At 49.6% G+C, this 19,902-nt stretch overlaps 1 protein-coding gene across 6 annotated transcripts in view; it reads right to left on the bottom strand.

Annotated features, from left to right (window-relative positions):
• Window positions 1-515: 515 nt before the first annotated feature.
• NOD2 (nucleotide binding oligomerization domain containing 2) overlaps window positions 516-19,902 on the bottom strand; it is a 36,524-nt gene continuing 17,137 nt past the window's right edge. For 5 of the 6 annotated variants that reach the window (XM_065925308.1, XM_065925305.1, XM_065925310.1 and 2 more), the window contains 8 exons: window positions 17,434-17,517; window positions 17,134-17,217; window positions 14,065-14,148; window positions 12,030-12,113; window positions 10,898-10,981; window positions 8,993-9,076; window positions 5,445-5,528; window positions 516-3,971 (listed from right to left, as the gene is read on the bottom strand). In XM_065925308.1, the coding sequence (XP_065781380.1) occupies window positions 3,899-3,971; window positions 5,445-5,528; window positions 8,993-9,076; window positions 10,898-10,981; window positions 12,030-12,113; window positions 14,065-14,148; window positions 17,134-17,217; window positions 17,434-17,517 (661 nt within the window). In that variant the 3' untranslated portion in view covers window positions 516-3,898. The remainder of the gene's footprint in view (window positions 3,972-5,444; window positions 5,529-8,992; window positions 9,077-10,897; window positions 10,982-12,029; window positions 12,114-14,064; window positions 14,149-17,133; window positions 17,218-17,433; window positions 17,518-19,902) is intronic. The other variant, XM_065925309.1, reaches the window with a different exon arrangement.

Below are 19,902 nucleotides of genomic sequence, written 5' to 3'. Positions count from 1 at the left end.
TGGTGGCTTCAAAATGACAAAAACTGGACCTCCCTCAGTCCAGAGGGCTTCCCAGGTGGCTCAGAGAGTAAAGAATCTGCCCGTAATATAGGAGATTGGAGTTCGATCCTTGGGTTGGGAAGATTCCCTGGAGAAGGGAATGGCAACCCACTCCAGCATTCTTACCTGGAGAATTCCATGGACAGAGGAGCCTGGCAGACTACAGTCCAAAGGGTCGCAGAGAGTCAGACACGACTAGGCGACGAACACACATGTGGTCCAGTGGTTAAGAATTCGCTTTCAAATGCAGGGACAAAGGTTCAAACCCTGGTGGAGAATCCCATGTGCCACAGGGCAACTAAGCCTGCACACCACGAGTACTGAGCCCGTGCTCCCAAGAGCCCGTGCTCTGCAACAAGAGAAACCACCACAGTGAGAAGCCCACTTGCTACAAGAGTAACCCCTGCTCGCCACAACTAGAGAAAGCCCGTGCGCAGCAATGAAGACCTGGTACAGGCAAAAAAAAAATATCAATCTTTTAAAAGATGACACAAATTAATTCTGTTTAATCCTGGAGGTCAGAAATTCAAAATGGAGCTAGAACCAAGGTAGTTGCAGGACTGCACTCTCTTCAGAGGTTCTGGGGGAAAATATGTGTCCTTGTCTTTTCTTAAGGATTTCCCTGGTGGCTTGGATGGTAAAGAATCTGCCTGCGAAGCAGCAGACACAGGTTCGATCCCTGGGTCGGGAAGATCCCTGGAGAAGGGAATGGCCACCCACGCCAGTATTCTTGCTTGTAGAATTCCATGGACAGAGGAGTCTGGCGGGCTACTGTCCACGGGGTCGCAAAGAGTTGGACATGCCTGAATGACTAACGCTTTCACTCACTCACTCTTGTCTTTTTTCTCAAGCTGCACTCCTTGGCCCACGAGGCGCTTTCCTCCATCTTCAAAGCCAGCAGTATAGTATCTTACTTCAGTGGTGACCTTGCCTTCTTCTGGGTCGTCTGCCTTTGTGTGTCATATGAAGACACTTGTGGTTGCATTTAGGGTCTACTCAGATAATCTAAGGTAATCTCCCTATCTCAAGATCTGTAACTTAATGACATTTTTTAAGTTCCTTTGCCACATAAAGCAACATTTTCAGGTTCCAGGGATTAGAACCTGGCTATTGTAGGGGAGGGACATTATTCAGCCTACCACACAGCAAGCTCTCTCCCATGACAGGATCTTTGTACAGCTAGCTCCCTGTGACTGGAATGCTCCCCCTGACCCCTTCCCCCTTTGCATAGCCTGTTTTTCCTTACTTGGAGGCCTGTCACCTCCTCACAGGACCTGTCTCTGACCAACCCCCAATCTGAAGGGTTCCCTCTATCCTGAACCTCCTTCCTAGCACATGCCACAGTAGACCTTATTTTATATATTTTTCAGCTTATTTGTTTTCTGCCTGCCTCTTCCTTTCCCCTCCCCATCAGTGCCTAGAGGATGGGCATGGTGTCTGTCTGTTTTGTTCAGATGAATTTGTAATCCAAGATGGTGACAGGCAAATGTGGGCTGCTCTGTCTAATCCTCTGAGAAAGTGGCCCCCTCCATCTTCCTCCCGATCTTCTCTATTTGAAAGAAAGGTCTGAGCAAAACCTGATGCCACCAACAAAGGGAACTCATTTCTATGGGTTTCTATAGCAGTTCTATAGCACTGTTTACAATAGCCAAGACAACCTCGATGTCCGTTGACAGATGAATGGATAAAGAAAATGTGATATATATACACAGTGGAATATTAGCCATAAAAAAGAACGAAATGATGTCATTTGCAGCAACATGGATGGACCTAGAAATTACAGTAAATCAGAAAGAGAAAGACAAATACCATATGATATCACTTATTAATGGAATCCAGAATATAACACAAATGAACATATCTACAAAACATAAACAGACTCAAGGACACAGAGACCAGACTTGTGGTTGCCAAGGCGGCAGAGGGTGGGGCAGGGATGGAGTAAGAGGCTGAGGTTAGCAAATGGAAGCTATTATATATTGAATGGATAAATAACAAAGTCCTAATGTATAGCACAAGGAACTATTAATAGTTTATCCTGTGAAAAACCATCATGGAAAAAGAGTAGTACATATATGTATAATGGAATCATTCGGCTGTATAGAAATTAACACAACGCTGTAAATCAACCATACCTCAATAAAATAAATCCAAACAAGCAAAGAGAACCCACACGCATGCTCTTACTGGGGAGGGGCCCAGGGAGATGCCACAGTATTTAACCAACCAGACATACTGGAAACCATTCAAGGAAGCCGATTCCACCTTGATGAGCAGCCACCTGAGTCCTTGCTAATTAAATTCAGCTAAGAATTATTTCACCAAGGCCAACCCACGAGGCTGCTTGCAGAGAACTGTTCCCCAATCTTCTCCATCCTTCTCCCCTGGAGACACTTGGAGAGAATGGAGGGAGGCCCAGGGGCCTGCTTGCATCTCTCACATTTGTGTTTCAGCTGGGACACTGTGAGGTTCCTCTACAGCTTAAAACTCCATGCTGGGTTAGACTTCTCTAAACTGAAGCCAAATGTGTTTTGATTGCAAGGCTATTTCTAAACACTGCTTGTGCCTTAAGCAATCAATTATCTGGTTGAAACATCTTGTCTCCTCCCTTCAAGGAGAAAACTGTGCTTTAATATGTGATAATGGTCAGAGTATTTTTAAATACTTCATTGTGTTTGGTCACAATGAAGATAGCTTTGGTGACTCAATAGTTTTATCCTCTGGGATTATTTACAGCATACCATTAAATGGTCATGTTTTTTGTTTTTTTATAAAATCATGAACTAGGAAGAATAAAACAAAGTGGTTTATAAATATTAACCAATTCTTCACAAATAACAGTGTTGAAAATAATAACACTTGCACAGCACCTGACAGTTTACAGAAGCTTCTGAAAAATTCAGAGAAAAAATATTTGCGTTATAAGGAAGGGCCTTTGATTTTGCCCTGTAATCTTTTGATCTATAATTTTATATCCTAAAGCGGCCTGGCACAAACAAAACCAAACCATCTCTTATGAATATATTTTGGAAGTCTGCCGCCAGAGTTCAGTTCACAGGCCTTGGAGACCTGGTGGGGCTGTTCAAAATTCTGGCCTAGGTTAATTTTAAAAGTTGCATTTGGATAAGGAGTTGACTTAACTGAAGAGTAATTGATTTCTACTGGAAATAAAAGTCCAGTTGTTGGGCAGTCGTATTTTTCTCGAAACTCTAGAATGTCTTGAGGAACACATATATGTCACCTGTCTCCTTTTGATAAGTTCCAAAAGGATAGCAGGGTAAGCTGTAGCCCCTCCCATTCCGGATGGGGGGAGGGTTGAGGGGGATGGCAGGGTGGGAGCAGGGCCAGGGTACTAAGTTAAGATCAAAGGTGAGAATGCCTACATTCTGAATCTCAACCACAGAGGAAGTGCCATTTGTAGGGTCCACTACGAACCAGATGTAGAGAACAACCTGAAGCATGACCATGAGCTGAGACAAAGCGAACAGTCGCTTCCTGAATATCCCTCCTCACGGGGAGCTCTCCACATCCATAAATACTCGGTGGCATCCGTGGGCCTCACTGACCCACGTCAGCGTGACTTCAGACCAGCCTCATCCTGTACAGGCAGGCTGGTCCTCTTCAACATCCCAGGACTGAATCTTGGCAAGAAGTTGATGGCAAAGGTGGGCTTCAGTGAAATCTACTCCACAGGGCACGGATGCGCTTTCCTCTGCGAGAACAAAGGTGACCTATTGGGTTGGCCCTGGGCAGGTCCAGGTTCCATCTGAGTGGGCTGTTCTCAGATGTCGTCCCATCCTGGGGTCCAAACCCATGGCCTCCTCCCAAACACACTGAGTTGAACGCTGGCCCGGAGACATCAGAGCAAGAGTCTGGTATCCCGGTGGCTGAGTTTCTCAATTTCCTCCGGAGAGAAAGTGTTTCCTCGGAGCCTAAAGGGGATAAAGCCAAGAGAGGTTTGAGTGAGGACCGGACCGGGGCCGTGCTTTCAATCAGGAAGCTGCTGCTTTGTAAACCTGTAAACCTGTGCCTGGATGGCCTGCCCCTCCCCACCCCCCACCGCTGCCACCGCCCAGCTGCAGCTCTCCTGGGAGAGCTGTCTGTGCAGGTTTTACCCTCCGTCAGCCAAGGCAGCTCATGAATCACTGTGCATGATTTAACAAGCCTCCATGACTCTGCAGAGTCCACACTGGGGCCAGCCAGCCCTGACTCTTCAAGGCCGGCCATTCTTTTTAAGGCAACAGCAGAAGCTGTCAAGAATGCAATGAGCAAGTCCCAATGTCCTCCCAAGCTCTGCCAGTAACATCAGAACCCTTAAAATATCAACCTGATGTCGGTTTGCTCCCCCTAGACACAGAACGTGACATTTCTCAGAATTGTGCAATAGTTAAAAAAAAAAAAAAAACCACTCTCTACCCAAGATCGAGGACCTCACAGCCTAGAGGGATTACACAATCGCACAGAAAAGAAAATCTCTCTATCGCAGGACAGATTTTTAGAAGCCTTTATTTTTAACTTCATCATTTGATAGCTACAGTTGCTACTGCCTTGATCTGCTTTTTGAGAGAGGGACAAATCTGCATATTTAAAGCAGGGTTCAGGAGCTTTCAGGGATGAGGCATGTAATATACAGCAGCCAAAAGGAACTGGTCCGAGACAATCAACTCGATGGGGTTGGGGGTGAGCCTGAGAAGGTCTGCCTGGCTGAATGGGGTCAGTTTGTCTCTACTCTGCTTAATTACTGCCATTCTAAATCAGGGCCCAGAGTTGCTTTTTTGAGAAACCTCTGAAAGATAGAAAGATTGTAGGGAAATGTCCTCGTTTTTAAATATTGATTTCTAGCTCAGTGCCTGAAACGTATCTAGTGACATTCACTCATAAACTGTTAAACCAGGGGAAATCTTTCTATTATCTGAGCAATAAATAGATTCCCAGGAAGGAGAAATCTTTGAAGTTGTGATGCAATACATTTTTCACATACATGAAGGAACATGGCTTTTTGTTACCAATAAAGACTTGGAAACACTGTGTAACATCCACCTAGAACCGCAGAGGGTCTCATAGAGCAGCCCTGACCCATGAAGTCAGATGTAATGGCCGATGGGGGGCAGGAACAGAGTTCCTTTCTCTGTTTCCCTTTTCAACCACACCCCAAATCCCACACGATTGCCGAAAACAGAGACGTTTCTGAACAAACACAATTTAAAAATGAGACAGTTGGTCCCTGCTTAGAAACAACAAGACATCTTTCCCAGGGAACCAGATTCATCCCAGGCAGAACAGGACTGAAGGTCTGAGTCATAAGGGATCTTAGAAATTCTAAAGTTCCTCTCTCCCTTCACCTCAATTTATACATTGGAAAACCGAGGCTCAGAGAGGTTAAAGAGGCCTGCCAGGGGTCTTACCAGACTTCCCGAATGCTGTCATTCTTTTCAAGGGCCCGCAGGAGGGCCTCTGCCCCAAGGGAGGTGATGTGGTTGTTAGACAGCCTAGAGAGGAAGACAGAATGGTGAATTTTGAGGATGCTTAGTTTTTGGCTAGTCTATCCAATTAAAGGAGGCTTTGGGAGCTGGACTCCTGAAGCCCACTTGCCCTTTCAGCACGTCCCTTTCCTGCCTGAGATTCCCAATGAATTCATCCTCAAAGTGAAATGTACCCCTCTCTCCTCCATTCACCAGATGAGTATGAAGTAGCTGCTCCCTTAGGAAGGAGCTAACATGGTAATAAAAATACATGCATTTTAATGCCAGGGTTCAAATACACCTTACACTACTTTTTTTCATTTCAAGCAGATAAGTCCCAATTTCCTCATCTGTAAAAGGGACCTAAAAGAGTACCCACCGCATGAAGGATAAGAATTAAACAGATAGCTAGTAGGAAGCTGCTCTGTAGCACAGGGAGCTCAGTTCAGGGCTCTGTGATGACCTAGAGGGGTGGGATGGGAGAGCGGAGGCAGGCTCACGGGGAGGGGGAGTGTGTGTATACATACATACATGGCGTATGTCTGAGCCCCTGGCGGCTCAGACGGTAAAAAGCCTGCTTGCAGTGCGGGAGACCTGGGTTCGATCCCTGTGTTGGAAAGATTCCCCTGGAGTAGGAAATGGCAACCCACTCCAGTATTCTTGCCTGAAGAATCCCATAGACAGAGAAGCCTAGCAGGCTACAGTTCATGGGGTCGCAAAGAGTTGGACACGACTGAGCAACTTCACATGCCGAGCTGTGCTTAGTCGTTCAGTCGTGTCTGACTCTTTGTGACTCCATGGCCTGCAGCCCACCAGGCTCCTCTGTCCATGGGGATTCTCCAGGCAAGCATACAGGAGTGGGCTGCCATGCCCTCCTCCAGCGGATCTTCCCAACCCAGGGATCAAACCCAGGTCTTCTGCATTGCAGGTAGATTCTTTGCCAGCTGAGCTAGCAGGGAGGCCCTGTGTATACATACAGCTGATTCACACTGTTGTACGCAGAAACTTACTCAGCATTGTTAAGGCAACTGTGGAGTACAAGACCTAAACAGATAGCTAGTGGGACGAGGTTGTAAAACAGAGAGCTCAAGGGTCCCCGCCCTGTCTTCTTGCTCACAGCTGTCCTTCCAGATAATCTGCACTACCTGGTTTCCCCCTCAACAATGTCAGGAACTTCCGAGATGCTGACCTAAGGCAAGGCTAATAATGACATCAGCCAACATCTGTTGAGCTCTTACTATGAGCCGCTCATAACCTACATCACCTCCGCGCATGCTCGGAACCCTGTGAGGAGGGTTCAGCTATTACCCTGTCTACACTTGAGGCAGCTGAGCTACCAGTCCAAGGAGGAACGGTTGGTAATGGTGGAGCTGGGGCCAAACCCCGGCCATTAGGTTCCAGAACCCGTGCTCTTAACCAACGCTTGGCAGAGATTACGCCTAGAAGAAGGATGTAGGCTTTGCTTTTCTTTTTTAAGATCGGTGAGAAGCTCGATTTTTATGGGGAAACAGTGGAGGAGGATACAGTTCAGCGATGCTGAATTATAAGACTCCCACCGAGGCAGCGTGGAGCCTGGTGGCTGCCATTGCCTGGCACCTGTGGGGGTCAAGTGGGGTGAGCCTGTGACAGTGACGGAGGACAAGTTTGCCTCATCCGCACCTGGTCAATCATCAACCAGGTATCGCCAAGGGCCCCTCACTGTGTGCAAAGCCTGGCATCCCAGCTCAGATTCACCCGGGCCCCCCGAGCCCCAGCGTCACCCACGTGATGAGTGGAAGTGTTTTCCCCAAACATTTGGCAACTTCCTAGCCCCTGTGGAGCAATACAAATAAGAGCTGCCAGAGTGGATGGCGGGCTGGCAGCGAAGCAGCCGCCCTCCCAGAGGCAGCTGTCTGCCTGTCTCGGGAGGCGAGTGTTTCCCCGGGCCATGTCTGCCAGGGCAGGGACCACTCTCCTCTAGAGAAAGGAGACCTTTGGCAGCAAGGCTGGTGTGGCGTTCCACGAGCCTGTGGTGAACACTGGCCGGGCTCCTGCTCACATCTGCCATCCCTCTCCTTGGGGCATGCGTCCCTGCCCACCGAGTCCACCACCAGTGGTCCTGCCATCACTTCCCCGGCCCCCCAAGGGACCTTCCCGAGCTGCTGTGCCCTGCTTCCCTCACTGCCCTCACCCTGACCCAATCTCCATCTCTGGCCTGGAAGAATGCAGGGGTCTCCTGGCTGGTCTCCCTGCTTCCTTCTTACTGTCCCTCCACCTGTTCTGCACAAAGCAACAAGCATGATCTTTAGATGATATGAGTCAGATTACATGACTGTCCTCATTAAAACCCCCTGAAGGCTCCTCAACACCCTCAGAATAAACCCTGAGCTCTTTCCCAGGGCTCTAAGGCTGCTGTGGCTGGCTCCTCCCACCTCCACCTCACTCCATCATCCACTATAGTCTAATCTCACAGGTCCTCCTTCTGTTCTCAAAACCACCAAGCCTGTTTCTGCCACAGGGCCTTTGCACTTGCTGTTCTGTCCACCTGGAATGCACATACCTAAGAACTCAGCATGGCAGGATCCTTCTTATTATTCAGGTTTCAAGTCTTTTGTCACCTTCTTAGAGGTGCTGCCCAGCAGCAGTTACCTCGCCCTCTCCTGTCATCCCTCTCTTGAATTCTCTTGAGAGTGCATATTACTAACAGAAATGATCTCACATATTTGTTTACTTGCTCATGATCTGTGTCTCCTATTCAAATTTAAGAGCTGTGTTAGCAGGGCCTTTTCATCCCTCTGTCCTCAGTGCCTCAGACAGAGCTTGGCACAGAGTGGGCACTCCAGAAACATTTCTTGGATCAATATATTAAAGGATGCATGCACATATGAGTAAAAGCAAAAATGCCTGTCTATATACTAATCACACACCAAGAGGAACCACTGGAGATGACCATCAGAAATCTCCTGTCTGAGTAAGGGAAGACTCCTGGAGAGGCAAAAGGGCATGTCCTATAAGCCACAGAGCAGATGCTGTGGGCAACCCACCCCTGTTCCCTCAGCTCTCACCTCTAACTCTTGCTTGCTGAGGAGCTGCCTGCTGGGGAGACCTCCACCTTCTGTAGGAGATCTTTCTGCAGAACCCAGGAGCATGCTTAACCATGGTCAGGGCAAGCCAGAAGCACCGGAAAACAAATACCCCCACAAGTACACCTCAATACATGAAGGAGAGACAGCTGGTGGATAAATACTCTTTGCTGCCTCGCACCCACAGGATTGCACCCCACTGGTCCCCAGTAATCACCAGCTTGATGACACCCTTTTCTGGTTACTCTCCCTCCCCAGCTTCACTTCACTACCCCTTGCCTGCATTTGGGAGGACCCCAAAAGACTGTTTTCTAGGGGGCCACCTTGTGTGAATTAGCCAGGCTGGGAAGTCACCCAGATTTCTTATTCAGAAACACCCCCTCTCAAGGCCGATCATTACTGTCTAGCTCCTGCTTACAGATTCCTTACTTTAGGACTTTCAAACTTGAATTTCTTGCAAGTCCTTTGGCGAGGAAACACACACCTTCATCCTGGACGTGGTTCTCCTCCAGGCTGGCAAGAATAAAGGAGAAAACCCAGTTGACTGGCGACGTTTATTATATAAGATGATGCCAATAAAGACGAACCCATGTGCCCTACCTCTGCCGATTAAGAATATCCAACATCTGAAAACCAATAAAGTAAAAACAGGTCAAGCAAAGTGTAAGGGTCCTCAATTTCTGGGACATCTCTGGGAGAGAATTTGCTCCAGGGCTCCTCCACAGAAGTTCCCTTATGTCCTAGTGACTCAAGATCCATTTTCTGCTTCTTTCTTCTTAATGGAAGCTTAATTTCATTTGGAGCAGCCATGTGCTTGGTGGAAGAACTACATTCCCCACTCTCAACTGCAGCCAGAGTTGGCTAAGGGACATCCACATGGCCATCAACACGTAAGGAGAAGTTGACAGATGGGGACTCTGTGAATGCTCTTTAAAGTGGAGAGACCCAGGCTTTTGCCCTTCCTAGATATAGAGGCTGAAACTGAAATACAGGAGTGCTGCAGGTGCTGCAGCAGCCACCTTGTAACCATGAGGCAACCAAACACGAGAACAAAGCCACATGCTGAGGATGAAACAGATCAAAATGAGAGACAGTCCAGACTCCTGGCCATATGTAGCTACCGAAACAGCCATATGCTGCCTACCTCCAAACTGCATGTACATTAAAAAAAAAAGTCAGTTCTTTACTGATTTAAGCCACTTTAGATGGAGGCTTTCCATCTCATACAGCCTGATGTAGTCATAACCAATACATTCACAGTGAGGCAATTCTCTAGCAAGAATTTCCAAGTTGTGGAATCTGATCAGGATATACTCAATGGTACATTGGCTGAGCTAGTGAGCCCCACTGACAGTCAAGGACCATCAGCAATATCCATTCTGTGGCAATGCTCAATAGGTTTCAGTACCTTTATGCTTCCTGGAAAAAAAATCAAACATTCAGCATTTTATCTCCTTGATACAATTTGGAACTGCCCAGAATATGTCATAAGAAGGATAGACTAGTGGCATCTAAGGAATGGAAAGCTTGGAATCAACATAAATATGATTCATGGTTCATCTTTTAACCTCCCCCAAACTACTCTGCCTTGCACATGACCCTGACTCTCATATCCAGGGTTCTTAGGCACTCACATTCACCTTGAAATAACAAAACACTAATAGCAGTAGCAGCAGCAATCCTTGTAGCAGTAGCAATCCTTGTAGCAGTAGCATCAAGAGTAGTAGAAACATTTGCGGTTGTTCAGTTGCTAAGTCGGGTCTGATTCTCTACAATCCCATGGACTGCAGCATGCCAGGCTTCCCTGTCCCTTACCATCTCCTCGAGTTTGCTCAAGTTCATGTCCATTGAGACACTATCCTATTACAGTTTCACATTTATGGAGTGCTTACACATAGGCCAGACACTGTACAAAGCTACTTACAGGTGTTATCTCATTTAATTTTTACCAAAGTATTTAATAGTTGAAAGCATCCATACTCATTTTACAGGTAAGAAACCTGAGATTGAGAGATTGTTACTTAACTTGCTGAAGATCACAGCAGAACTTGAAGCTCAGCCTGCTCTTTTCCAGAGTCTGTGCTCTGAACTATTACGCGCCATGGAGGAAGCATACAAACCAACAAACCAATCAAATTGGTTTGAAAAATTCAATGAAAAGAGTTAGCCAGGTTCTATAAGCTTCACGCCACTTAGGACAAAGACAAACACAATCACCCAATCACTCAGTCACCCATCTTTGTCTTACACACACATCAGCTTCCACAGATGAAGCCAGAGAATGAAAAAAGGCTAGTGCCTGCCTCCCTAGAGAGATGAATCCCCTAAACTCACCAGAGTTCTTCCAGGGCCACATTCTTTTCCAACATCGATGCTAAGGCTTGAGCACCCACGCTGCCAATGTTGTTCCCCACCAGGCTGGATGTAGTCAAAAAACAAAAATATGTCAGAGCAGTGAGGGACTTCAAAGATAACTCAAGAAGGGAAAAATGCATGGCACACACTGCCACAAGTCCTGGTCTGCTCCATTTCAGACTAATCGATTACAGTGCTCTTTTTCATTAAGTCCAGAAGCAGTGTTTTAGAATCCTTCCCAACATGGTTTACTGAGCAGCTCCCCCTAATAGACTGGAGTTGACTCTTGAGATCAAGTGTAGCTGATCCAGGGCTTCCCTGGTGGCTCAGTGGTAAAGAATCCACCAGCCAATGCAGGAGACACGGGATCAATGCCTGATCTAGGAAGATCCCACATGCCCTTGTGCCACTATTGAGCCTGTGCTCTAGAGCCCGGGAGCCGCAACCACTGAAGCCACATGCTGCAACTACTGAAGCCCGTGTGCCCTAGAGCCCGTGCTCCACGACAAGAGAAGCCACCGCAATGAGAAGCCCGTGCACTGCAACTAGAGAGTAGCCCCTGCTCTTTACAGGTAGAGAAAAGCAACAAAGATTCAGCACAGCCTAAATAAATACATGATTTTTTAAAAGTGTATCTGATCCAGGGCTTCCCCAGTGACTCAGTAGATAAAGAATCCACTTGCAAGGCAGGAGACACAGGAGATTTGGGAGACTCAGGTTCAATCCCTGGGTCAGGAAGATCCCCTGGAGGAGGAAATGGCAACCCACTCCAGTATTCTTGCCTGGTGAATCCCATGGTCAGAGGAGCCTGGCAAACTATAGACCATGGGATCACAAAGAGTCAGAGATGACTGAGCAACTAAACTATCTATCCAGCCCAAGATCTTCCAAGTACAGATAGGGAATCAAGACCCTTGAGAGGAAATGGGACCCAAAGTCACCCAGAAAGAGCCAGGTGTCCTGACTTCAACTCCAGCGCTCTTTCTTTCTCATCCCACTGTCTAACACAGCAGGGTGAAAATTAAGTTCACAGACCTTCAAAACTGGCCCAGGCTCTTCCCTCCTCACACTGGCTTCCCCCATCAACTGCAGGACAAACTCTGAGGCTTACCTGAGCCACCTCAAGCTCTGGTGATCACCCAAGGCTGCGGCCAAGGCCTGGGCCCCCTCGTCACCCACCTGGTTGCCCCAGAACCTGAAAGGTTCAATGGAGAAAACAGAGAGTGTCAGTGAGAACCTGCTTGGTGTTTGAGACACATGCCCCTCCTCTCTGCGGTCCCAGGCAGAGGGGCAGGACTCCCCAGTCCCAGAAAGGTCTCAGCAGGGACTCAGGTCCCAGCAAAGTCAGCCTGCCTCCATCTTTCTGCAGGGATGGCCAAACTTCAATTAGACTTTTTAGTTTCTTTAAATCAGACTTTCAAAAATAGTTAGAGGCCCACCCAGTGCATATTCTCAGGGATGGGAAACTCATTCTTAATGCCAAGGCACAGTTGTGACATTTTTTCCTGACATTGGGTCAGATACGCTTCTGCCCACTGCCACTCAAGAGTCCCTAACTAGGGACCTCTAGGACCACCCAGAACAAGGCGAACTCTTCCATACACCGGTTCTTCATCTCTTACTCCTTTGTCACATCCCCAGTTGCTTCGCAGCCTCCAGTTCCTTCACCTTCTGGCTCCTCCTCCCCAGGCCCTCCCTAATTGGAAAACACGCCTTTCAAAGATGAAGCCCAGCTCATACCTTGGCACCTGGCCATTTCCCATGTGGGAAGTTAGGATGGACCCGGAGGTGCCCGCGTGGGCAGAGAGCGCTGGGATGCTCACTGCACTTTCACTCATAAGGTGAACATTTACTGAGCTCTGGCCCCCTGCCAGCAGCGCTCTGCACTCCAGGGTGTGACACTGTAATAGCACAAACCCTGCCCACAACCTAAAGTGCGCATGAAACCAACGAAACACATCACGACATCAAACCACTGGAATACTAAGCAGCTGCTCTTTTTAAAAGTGAAGTCATGTGTTATGAACAAAACACCTGCAATAATATAGTGTTAAGGAAAAAAAAGCAAGTTACATAACAGTGTGTATCATGTGATGGTGATTGGGGGTTTTAGCACAAGACCAAGCCCAGACAGGTACCTTCATAAATAGGTGTTGAAAGCTAAACACCCCAGATGTGATCTCAAGAAGGAAGGAGCTCAGTGGGGCCAAGGCCACCCTCTCCTAGACTTTGTGATGCTACTGATGTGTTTTGGACAAAGGCTTATCTCTCCAGCAACACAGCCCCACTCGGGGCTCAAACAGAGCTGGTGGGCAACTTGCCTGCCTGTAAAATGGGTTGGAACACCCAGGCCCTAAAGTCAGTCTTCCTACAGTCTTGGGTTCTAAAATCCCCATTTTTTTTTTTGTTGTGTGTTTGCTTGTTTGTTTTGTTTTGTTTTCAAATAGACCCTAGTTTACACCAAGGCAAGACAGGACAGGAAAGAGTCTCCAGGGGACTAGACAGGTACAACCCTGTCTGCCCAGCAAACAGAGAAAGTCCCACGCACGGGCCTGGAGGTCTGCGGACTGCCCTTCCCGCCTGTGTCTGACCCCTCTCCCCTGCCTGGCATGACCCCACAGGAAGCCAGGGCTGTGTAGGACCTGGTGCAGCCTCCTCCCGTCCAAGGTCCAGGGTCCAAACTTCCCCACTTCCTTCTCTTTCCTTGGCTCTCAGCCCAGGCTGCACATCATCTGGGGCGCTTTTTTACATTACTGATTCCGGACCTGGCATCTAGATAATTCATTGAATTAGCCTGGGGCAGACAGTGGCCTTCTTCAGAAGCTCCCCAGGGGTTCCCAGGTATAGACCAAGGGGAGAAGCACAGCTCCAGCGCCCTGGAGGACCAGAGGGCTTCCTGCCACTGCACGTGGGCTCTGCCCTCCCCCAGCCCTGACATCCTGAACTTCCTGTTTATTGAGCAGAAAGCAAGGCAGAGGCAACAAGGGCCGCCCACGCTCTCCCTCCCCATGGCAGCCTGGGCGGGGGATGGAAGGGAGGGGTAGTCTCGGAGATCTTGGGGCTGAAGCGTTGGTTTCACCTGCTCCTAAATCCTCACAAGTCCCCAACCCCTGCGTGCTGCCGCTCTGCCCCAGAATCCCACATACCCCAAAAACTGCAAGGAGTTGTTAGTTCTGAGCCCCTGGGCGAGCACCTCGGCTCCCGCGGCCGTGATGTGGTTGTTCCCCAGCCTGGAAGGGAAGACAGAGGAAAACTGAGACAGAGAGCAGGGCGGGAGGACCCTTACTGCCCCCCCAGACCCGGGTCTGGGAGAGGGGTGCACAAGGAGTGTGGCCCAGACAGAGAAACAGGGAAGAAAGGGTGGGGGACCTCTCTGAAGGGCGCAGGAACCAGTCCTCCAGCTCCAGCTGGAGATGCGCTGTGTGGTGCTTCAGCTCAGGGGGCTCACTGACTGCTCCTGCTTCCTTTTCCACCAGCAAAGGGGGAGGCATGGGAGAGCCTGTTTTGCAAAGCACTGTGACAGGCAGGAGCAGGAACCACAACAGTCCAGGGAGGCGGCTTCCCCAGGGAGGGAGAGTGACTCACTCTTCCACCCTCTCCTCTGACTGCGGGCGGGCGCTGGACCCTGCTTTCCTCCCGCAGCCTGCCCCATCCATGGTGGCTGCGGGTGGCATCTACCTGTTTTGAAAGTGCCTGGAAGGGGGGTGGGGCGCGGAGCTGGTGGCTGAAAGAAAGAAAGGGATCCTGGTAAGCCTTCGGGCAGAGGTGGAGGAGGGGGTTTCAGCAAAATTTGGGCACCTCAGAGAGTTTCAGGGAGGTCCCCGGAACTCTCACCCACAGCTCCAGGCTTCCTGGAATAATACTGCCAGTTTCATCTTTCAAAGAAGTTTCATTCACTTTAAGCTGATAGACCTCTGACCTTCCTGGGTAACCGAGGGCCCCAGTTGCTGTGCTGGCAAGTCCAGTGTCCCCGCACCGCCCCCCCCACCGCCTCCTTCCCCAAGGCCTGCTTCCCACGGGCTGCTCCCAGCCAAGGACTGGGAGACCTGAGCCTCCTGTCGGGCACACTGGCTGGAGGACTCCCCAGAAGCCTCTGTCTTCTCTCCAAACTGCACTGGGGTCTAAGATGCTTCCTCCTGACAACCCTTCCTTCCCTCTCTCCCTCCCTCGGGGTCAGACCTGCGGCCCTCCCAGCCTCCCCCTCCAGCTCCCTTCCCCAATTTCCGCCCATAGGCATTTCCCCCAGCAAATCTGTTGCATATCTAATCCCTCCTTGGAGGATTGGACAAACAGGATCAACATGCTGAGAACTTACGTGATTTATCCACCATCTCTTGGGCACTAAGTTCTGGGATGCTGTGCCAGCTTTCTATGTATATTAACTTGCTTAATCGTCTAGGGCTTCCCTGGTAGCTCAGCTGGTAAAGAATCTGCCTGCAATGCAGGAGACTCTGGTTTGATTCCTAGGTTAGGAAGATCCCCTGGAAAAGGGATAGGCTACCCACTCCAGTATTCTTGGGCTTCCCTGGTAGCTCAGCTGGTAAAGAATTCGTCTGGAATGCAGGAAACCCTGGTTCAGTCCCTGGGTTGGGAAGATCCCCTGGAGAAAGGAAAGGCTACCCACTCCAGTATTCTGGCCTGGAGAATTCCATGAGATTGGAAAGTTCATGGAAAGAGTTAGACATCACTGAGCGACTTTCACTTTCTAATCATCACAACTACCTATGAGTTATGAGCTATAATTACTTTCTCCATTTTATAGAAGGGAAAACAGAGACACAGAAAACAGAGGTCACTGTGTGACCCAAGGTCACACAGCTAATGAGGATTCAAATCTCAGGGATGCTGGATCCAAACCTTGGTCAGTCTGGCTCCAGAGCCCAGTGCTCTCAACTGAGATGCTATGTTAACCCAAAACACAGATCTCTCAAGTTCTGGGAGTGGGAGCAGCACCTTTTGCTACCCTACAGCCCTCCCTGGAGGTTGCACCATCCCAGCTCTGGCCACAGCCACTCTTGGCTTCCTGAGCTGAGGGTAGCAGGTGGTGGAGGCAGAAGAGAGTTCTCAATACAGAATGGTACCTCTGGTGTTGGCCTCAGCGGCCCTGCCCGAGACTGAGTCAACAACTTTAAAATGGCAGCTCATCCCCAAATGCATGGAAGCAATTCTTCACTTTGAAGCTGAAACTCCAATACTTTGGCCACCTGATGTGAAGAGCTGACTCACTGGAAAAGACCCTGATGCTGGCAAACATTGAGGGCAGAAAGAGAAGGGGGTGACAGAGGATGAGACAGTTGGATGGCATCACAGACTCAGTGGACATGAGTTTGAGCAAACTCCGAGAGATGGTAAAGGACAGGGAAGCCTGGCGTGCTGCAGTCCATGGGGTCACAAAGAGTTGGACACAGCTTAGCGAATGAAAAACAACCCTGCCTCATAAACCCAGGAGGCAAGAACATCTCAGAGAGAAAAAGAAGCCAGGCCAACCCATGGACCAGCTGGGGGGGGATGATGCAACGGTGTCAGATGGGAGAGAGCTTCCAGTTGAGGCTGAGAGGGTGGGGAGCAGCAGAAACTCGGACTTACCAGACTAGAAAGTGAAAGTGCTAGTTGCTCAGTCCTGTCCAACTCTTTGTGATCCCACAGACTGCAGCAGACTCCTCTATCCACGGAATTTTCCAGGCAAGAATTCTGGAGTAGATAGCCATAACCTACTCCAGGAGACCTTCCCAGCAGAGGGGCTGGAGCCATGTCTCCTGCATTGCAGGCATATTCTTTGTTGTGTCAGCCAGCAGGGACGCTCAGCACTGGACCCACCAATAGAAGGACTTTCTGAAAGCTTTTTGGCAACTGGCTGCCTCTGTGGTGGCAAGTGACTGCTGCATTCCTACTCCAACCCTAACACGTGCTCAATGTACCATCAGGGAATGGATCATCCCAGAGAGCCAGTGACACTCTGAGACACAGGGAAGAAAAAAGGTCCTGGAAACTCTCTTCAGTCCTGGGGGCTAAAGGTCAAAGGGCAGGAAGCCTCAGTAGCATTGGTCCAGAGTTTTCTGGGGAGGTCACAGCATGAGTGAATCCCTGTTCAGAATGAAACACTGTCCTTGTTTTCAGTGAGGTGAGGTCATATGCCCATTATGGGCTGAGACCAGACCAAACTGACTCAGCTGTGGGGACGAAAGTCTCCAGGAGCAGGGAAGCCCCAGGCTCACCTCAAAGCCAAGAAGTTCTGCTTGCACGCAAGGAGCCTGGCCATGGAGTGTGCACAGCCGTCGGTCAATTTGTTGTTGAACAGACTGGAAAGTTCCAAGAGAGAAGAGACATGGAGATAAAGCATAGTGGACAGTGACACCCCAACCCCGGGTAGCTGCCACCCTCAGGAGTCCCCTGTGTCCTCTGGCCACGCAAACTTCCCAGCCCGTCACTCACTCACAATTGCTAATTGCTGCCCAGGCCGCATGCCTTGGGCTGAGTCTGGGGACACGGGGCCCAACGTCCACAGCCTGACTTACGCTAACTTCTGCAGCTGCTCACAGCGAAGAGCATGTTCAACCAGCTTGCAGATGCCTCGGTCTGAGATGTTGTTATCTCGCAAGCTACGCAAAGACAAAATAAAGAAATCTGAACACAGAGCCAATGAGAGAGGGGAAAAAATGAACAAAATCCCCAAAGAGACTTCTGCTTAACCCCGAAGTGCCAGCCTCTGAGCTACTGGGAAATGCTGCAAGGAGAGAGCACCCCAGAAAAGTGGACACTCCCCCATGCCTGGCCAGGGTGCTAATGTCATGCACTCAGTGGGGTGGAGGGCTTTGGAAGTGGGCACCCAGAGTCTCTATTAATGAACACTGGAATCCTTAGGAAGGCGCTACCTAATTGGAGGCACTGTTTCCAGCTCTGTAAAAGAGAAAGGAGCATCGCGAAAGTTCCAAGGTGAGAAGGAGCATGGGGAAGGCACAGGGAACTAGACAGGCCACCGCTGGGGGTCATGGTGGTTACCACCATCCAGGCGACCAGATGGAAAATCAGACAAGAGCAGCTAAGACTGTGGAAACAGGCATGCACCCTATGTCAGTACTCCTGCAAGCCAGCCTCTGCCTGGCAGGTCCCTTCCAATATTTCTGTTTCGGAATGGTGTTCCCCAAAGCTCACCTGATCACAAGATCATCATATAGTGCTCCTAAAATAGACTCTCTGGCCTCTTCCCCAGAACTGGTGAGTCTGCAAGTGTGGGGCAGGGCTCAGGGATCCATGTGTTTTATTCACTGTGCTCATGATTCTGCATCTTTTGGTCAGCTTGGGGCCTGACTTAAAGGTTAACACCTCAGGCTCTCCGGAGTCCCTCAAAGAAGGTTCTGATCCTGGACAGTCACTTGACTAGCTATTTGCTGGTCCCTTCACTGGTGAAAAAGGAAGGAAGGTAAAGGGGGCCTCACTGGGCTCTGGTGGGGACTTAAAGAGACAGTGCATATAAAGTCCTGTGAGCACCTGGCACATAGTAAAACCTGTAATCTGATTGCTCAGACGTATGGAGCACTTCCCAATAGTACTGATGTTTAATCCTCTTTAATCTGATGAAGTAGGTACTATTATGATGCTCATGAGAGAGAAGGAAACTTGCTGAGGCCCAGCAAGCCAAGTGACTTCACCAAGGTTGCACAGGGTCTAGAAGATTGGCGCCTAGGTGTTCCAGCTCCATGTGTGTGTGTGTGTGTGTGTGTGTGTGTGTGTGTGTTCAGTCGCTCCAGCTCCAAAGTCTCCTGTAAGCCACAACATCATACGGCCGGCCTCTCCCTTATGGCCTGCTAGGGGCTCTAAGGTTAGATTCATGCATGGGTGGGTCACGAAATCAACTGTGAAGGTCTGGAGCAGGCTTCTTAGACTGGAAACAGAACAGGAAGGAAAAAGAGAGCAAAGAGTACCAGGGTTAGTAAGAGAAAGTCATTTTGTGAAATTTCAGTTTGACATGTCTGGGTGCTTGCTTACCCGCTCCCTCACCATGGGGTCGTGGTCCGAAAACTTTGAAAGTCACGGCCCTAGAGTCAGAACCAGGGTCTCAAGAAATCTGTACGCACGGGGCCCCTTGTGTACGGGGCTCCTTGGAGCCTGAGGGTTTCGGTTGGCATGGAGACAACTCGGAGAGGGAGAGAACCCTCCCTCTCTCTCCCTTTCTCTCTTCCCTACTTCCTTCCCTCCTGTCCCCGTCTCTTTCCCTCTCTGCCCCCCTCCCTCACTCCCTCTCTGTCTGTCTGTCTGTCTGTCCCTCTACCCACAGGAAATGCCCACTCAGCAGGCTCACAGCTGCTGCCCGCCCCTCCCCTGTAGCGATGGCGGTTTCAGTACTAAAGTGTGTGCAGGGCAAAGTGTGGTGGAACCTGATCAGGGACTTTCACTGCTAATGGAAATTCAAGCTGGTTCCCACAGACCGGCAGTCTTCACGGTGTGGCCTCTGAACCTCTTACAGCAGAATCACTCTGTTTAAAAACTTAAATTCCAGGGCCCCGACCTCAGACCTACAGAATGAGAATTTGGGGAACAGGCCCAAGAACCTGCATTTCCACAAGCCCCCTTTGTCTGAGCACTAGAACCAGACCATCCTCATCTCTCTCTGCAAAGAGAGGCACACCCCCCAGTCCCCACCCAACCCTTCCAGGCCATGTGGGAGTCACGTTTCCCAGCCAAGGAGAAGGGAGCCATTCTTCCTAGGGATCCATCTACTGAGGATCATCCAGACCAGAGGTTCTGGACCTCTTGGGGTTCAAGGACCCCTTTGAGAACTATGGGTCCACTATCCATAAAAATGCTCATTCATATTTCTTTCAGGAACACAGCTCCCACAGACAGGTCTCAAAATTCCTGAGTGAAAAAAAAATTATGATTCCTCCTTCCTGGGGAACCAGAGAATTGTGCTGCCATGTTCCATCTACCCAGCCAGACCCACTCTCCCCTTCTCCACCTGGCTGTCAGTCCTGGGGGGCTGATTC

The sequence above is a fragment of the Muntiacus reevesi genome, chromosome 2 (genome assembly GCF_963930625.1).
Source record: "Muntiacus reevesi chromosome 2, mMunRee1.1, whole genome shotgun sequence".
In the NCBI taxonomy this organism is placed as follows: Eukaryota; Metazoa; Chordata; class Mammalia; order Artiodactyla; family Cervidae; genus Muntiacus; species Muntiacus reevesi.
The sequence above is the reverse complement of the archived record's forward strand: the minus strand, read 5'-3'. Positions and strand labels throughout refer to the sequence as shown.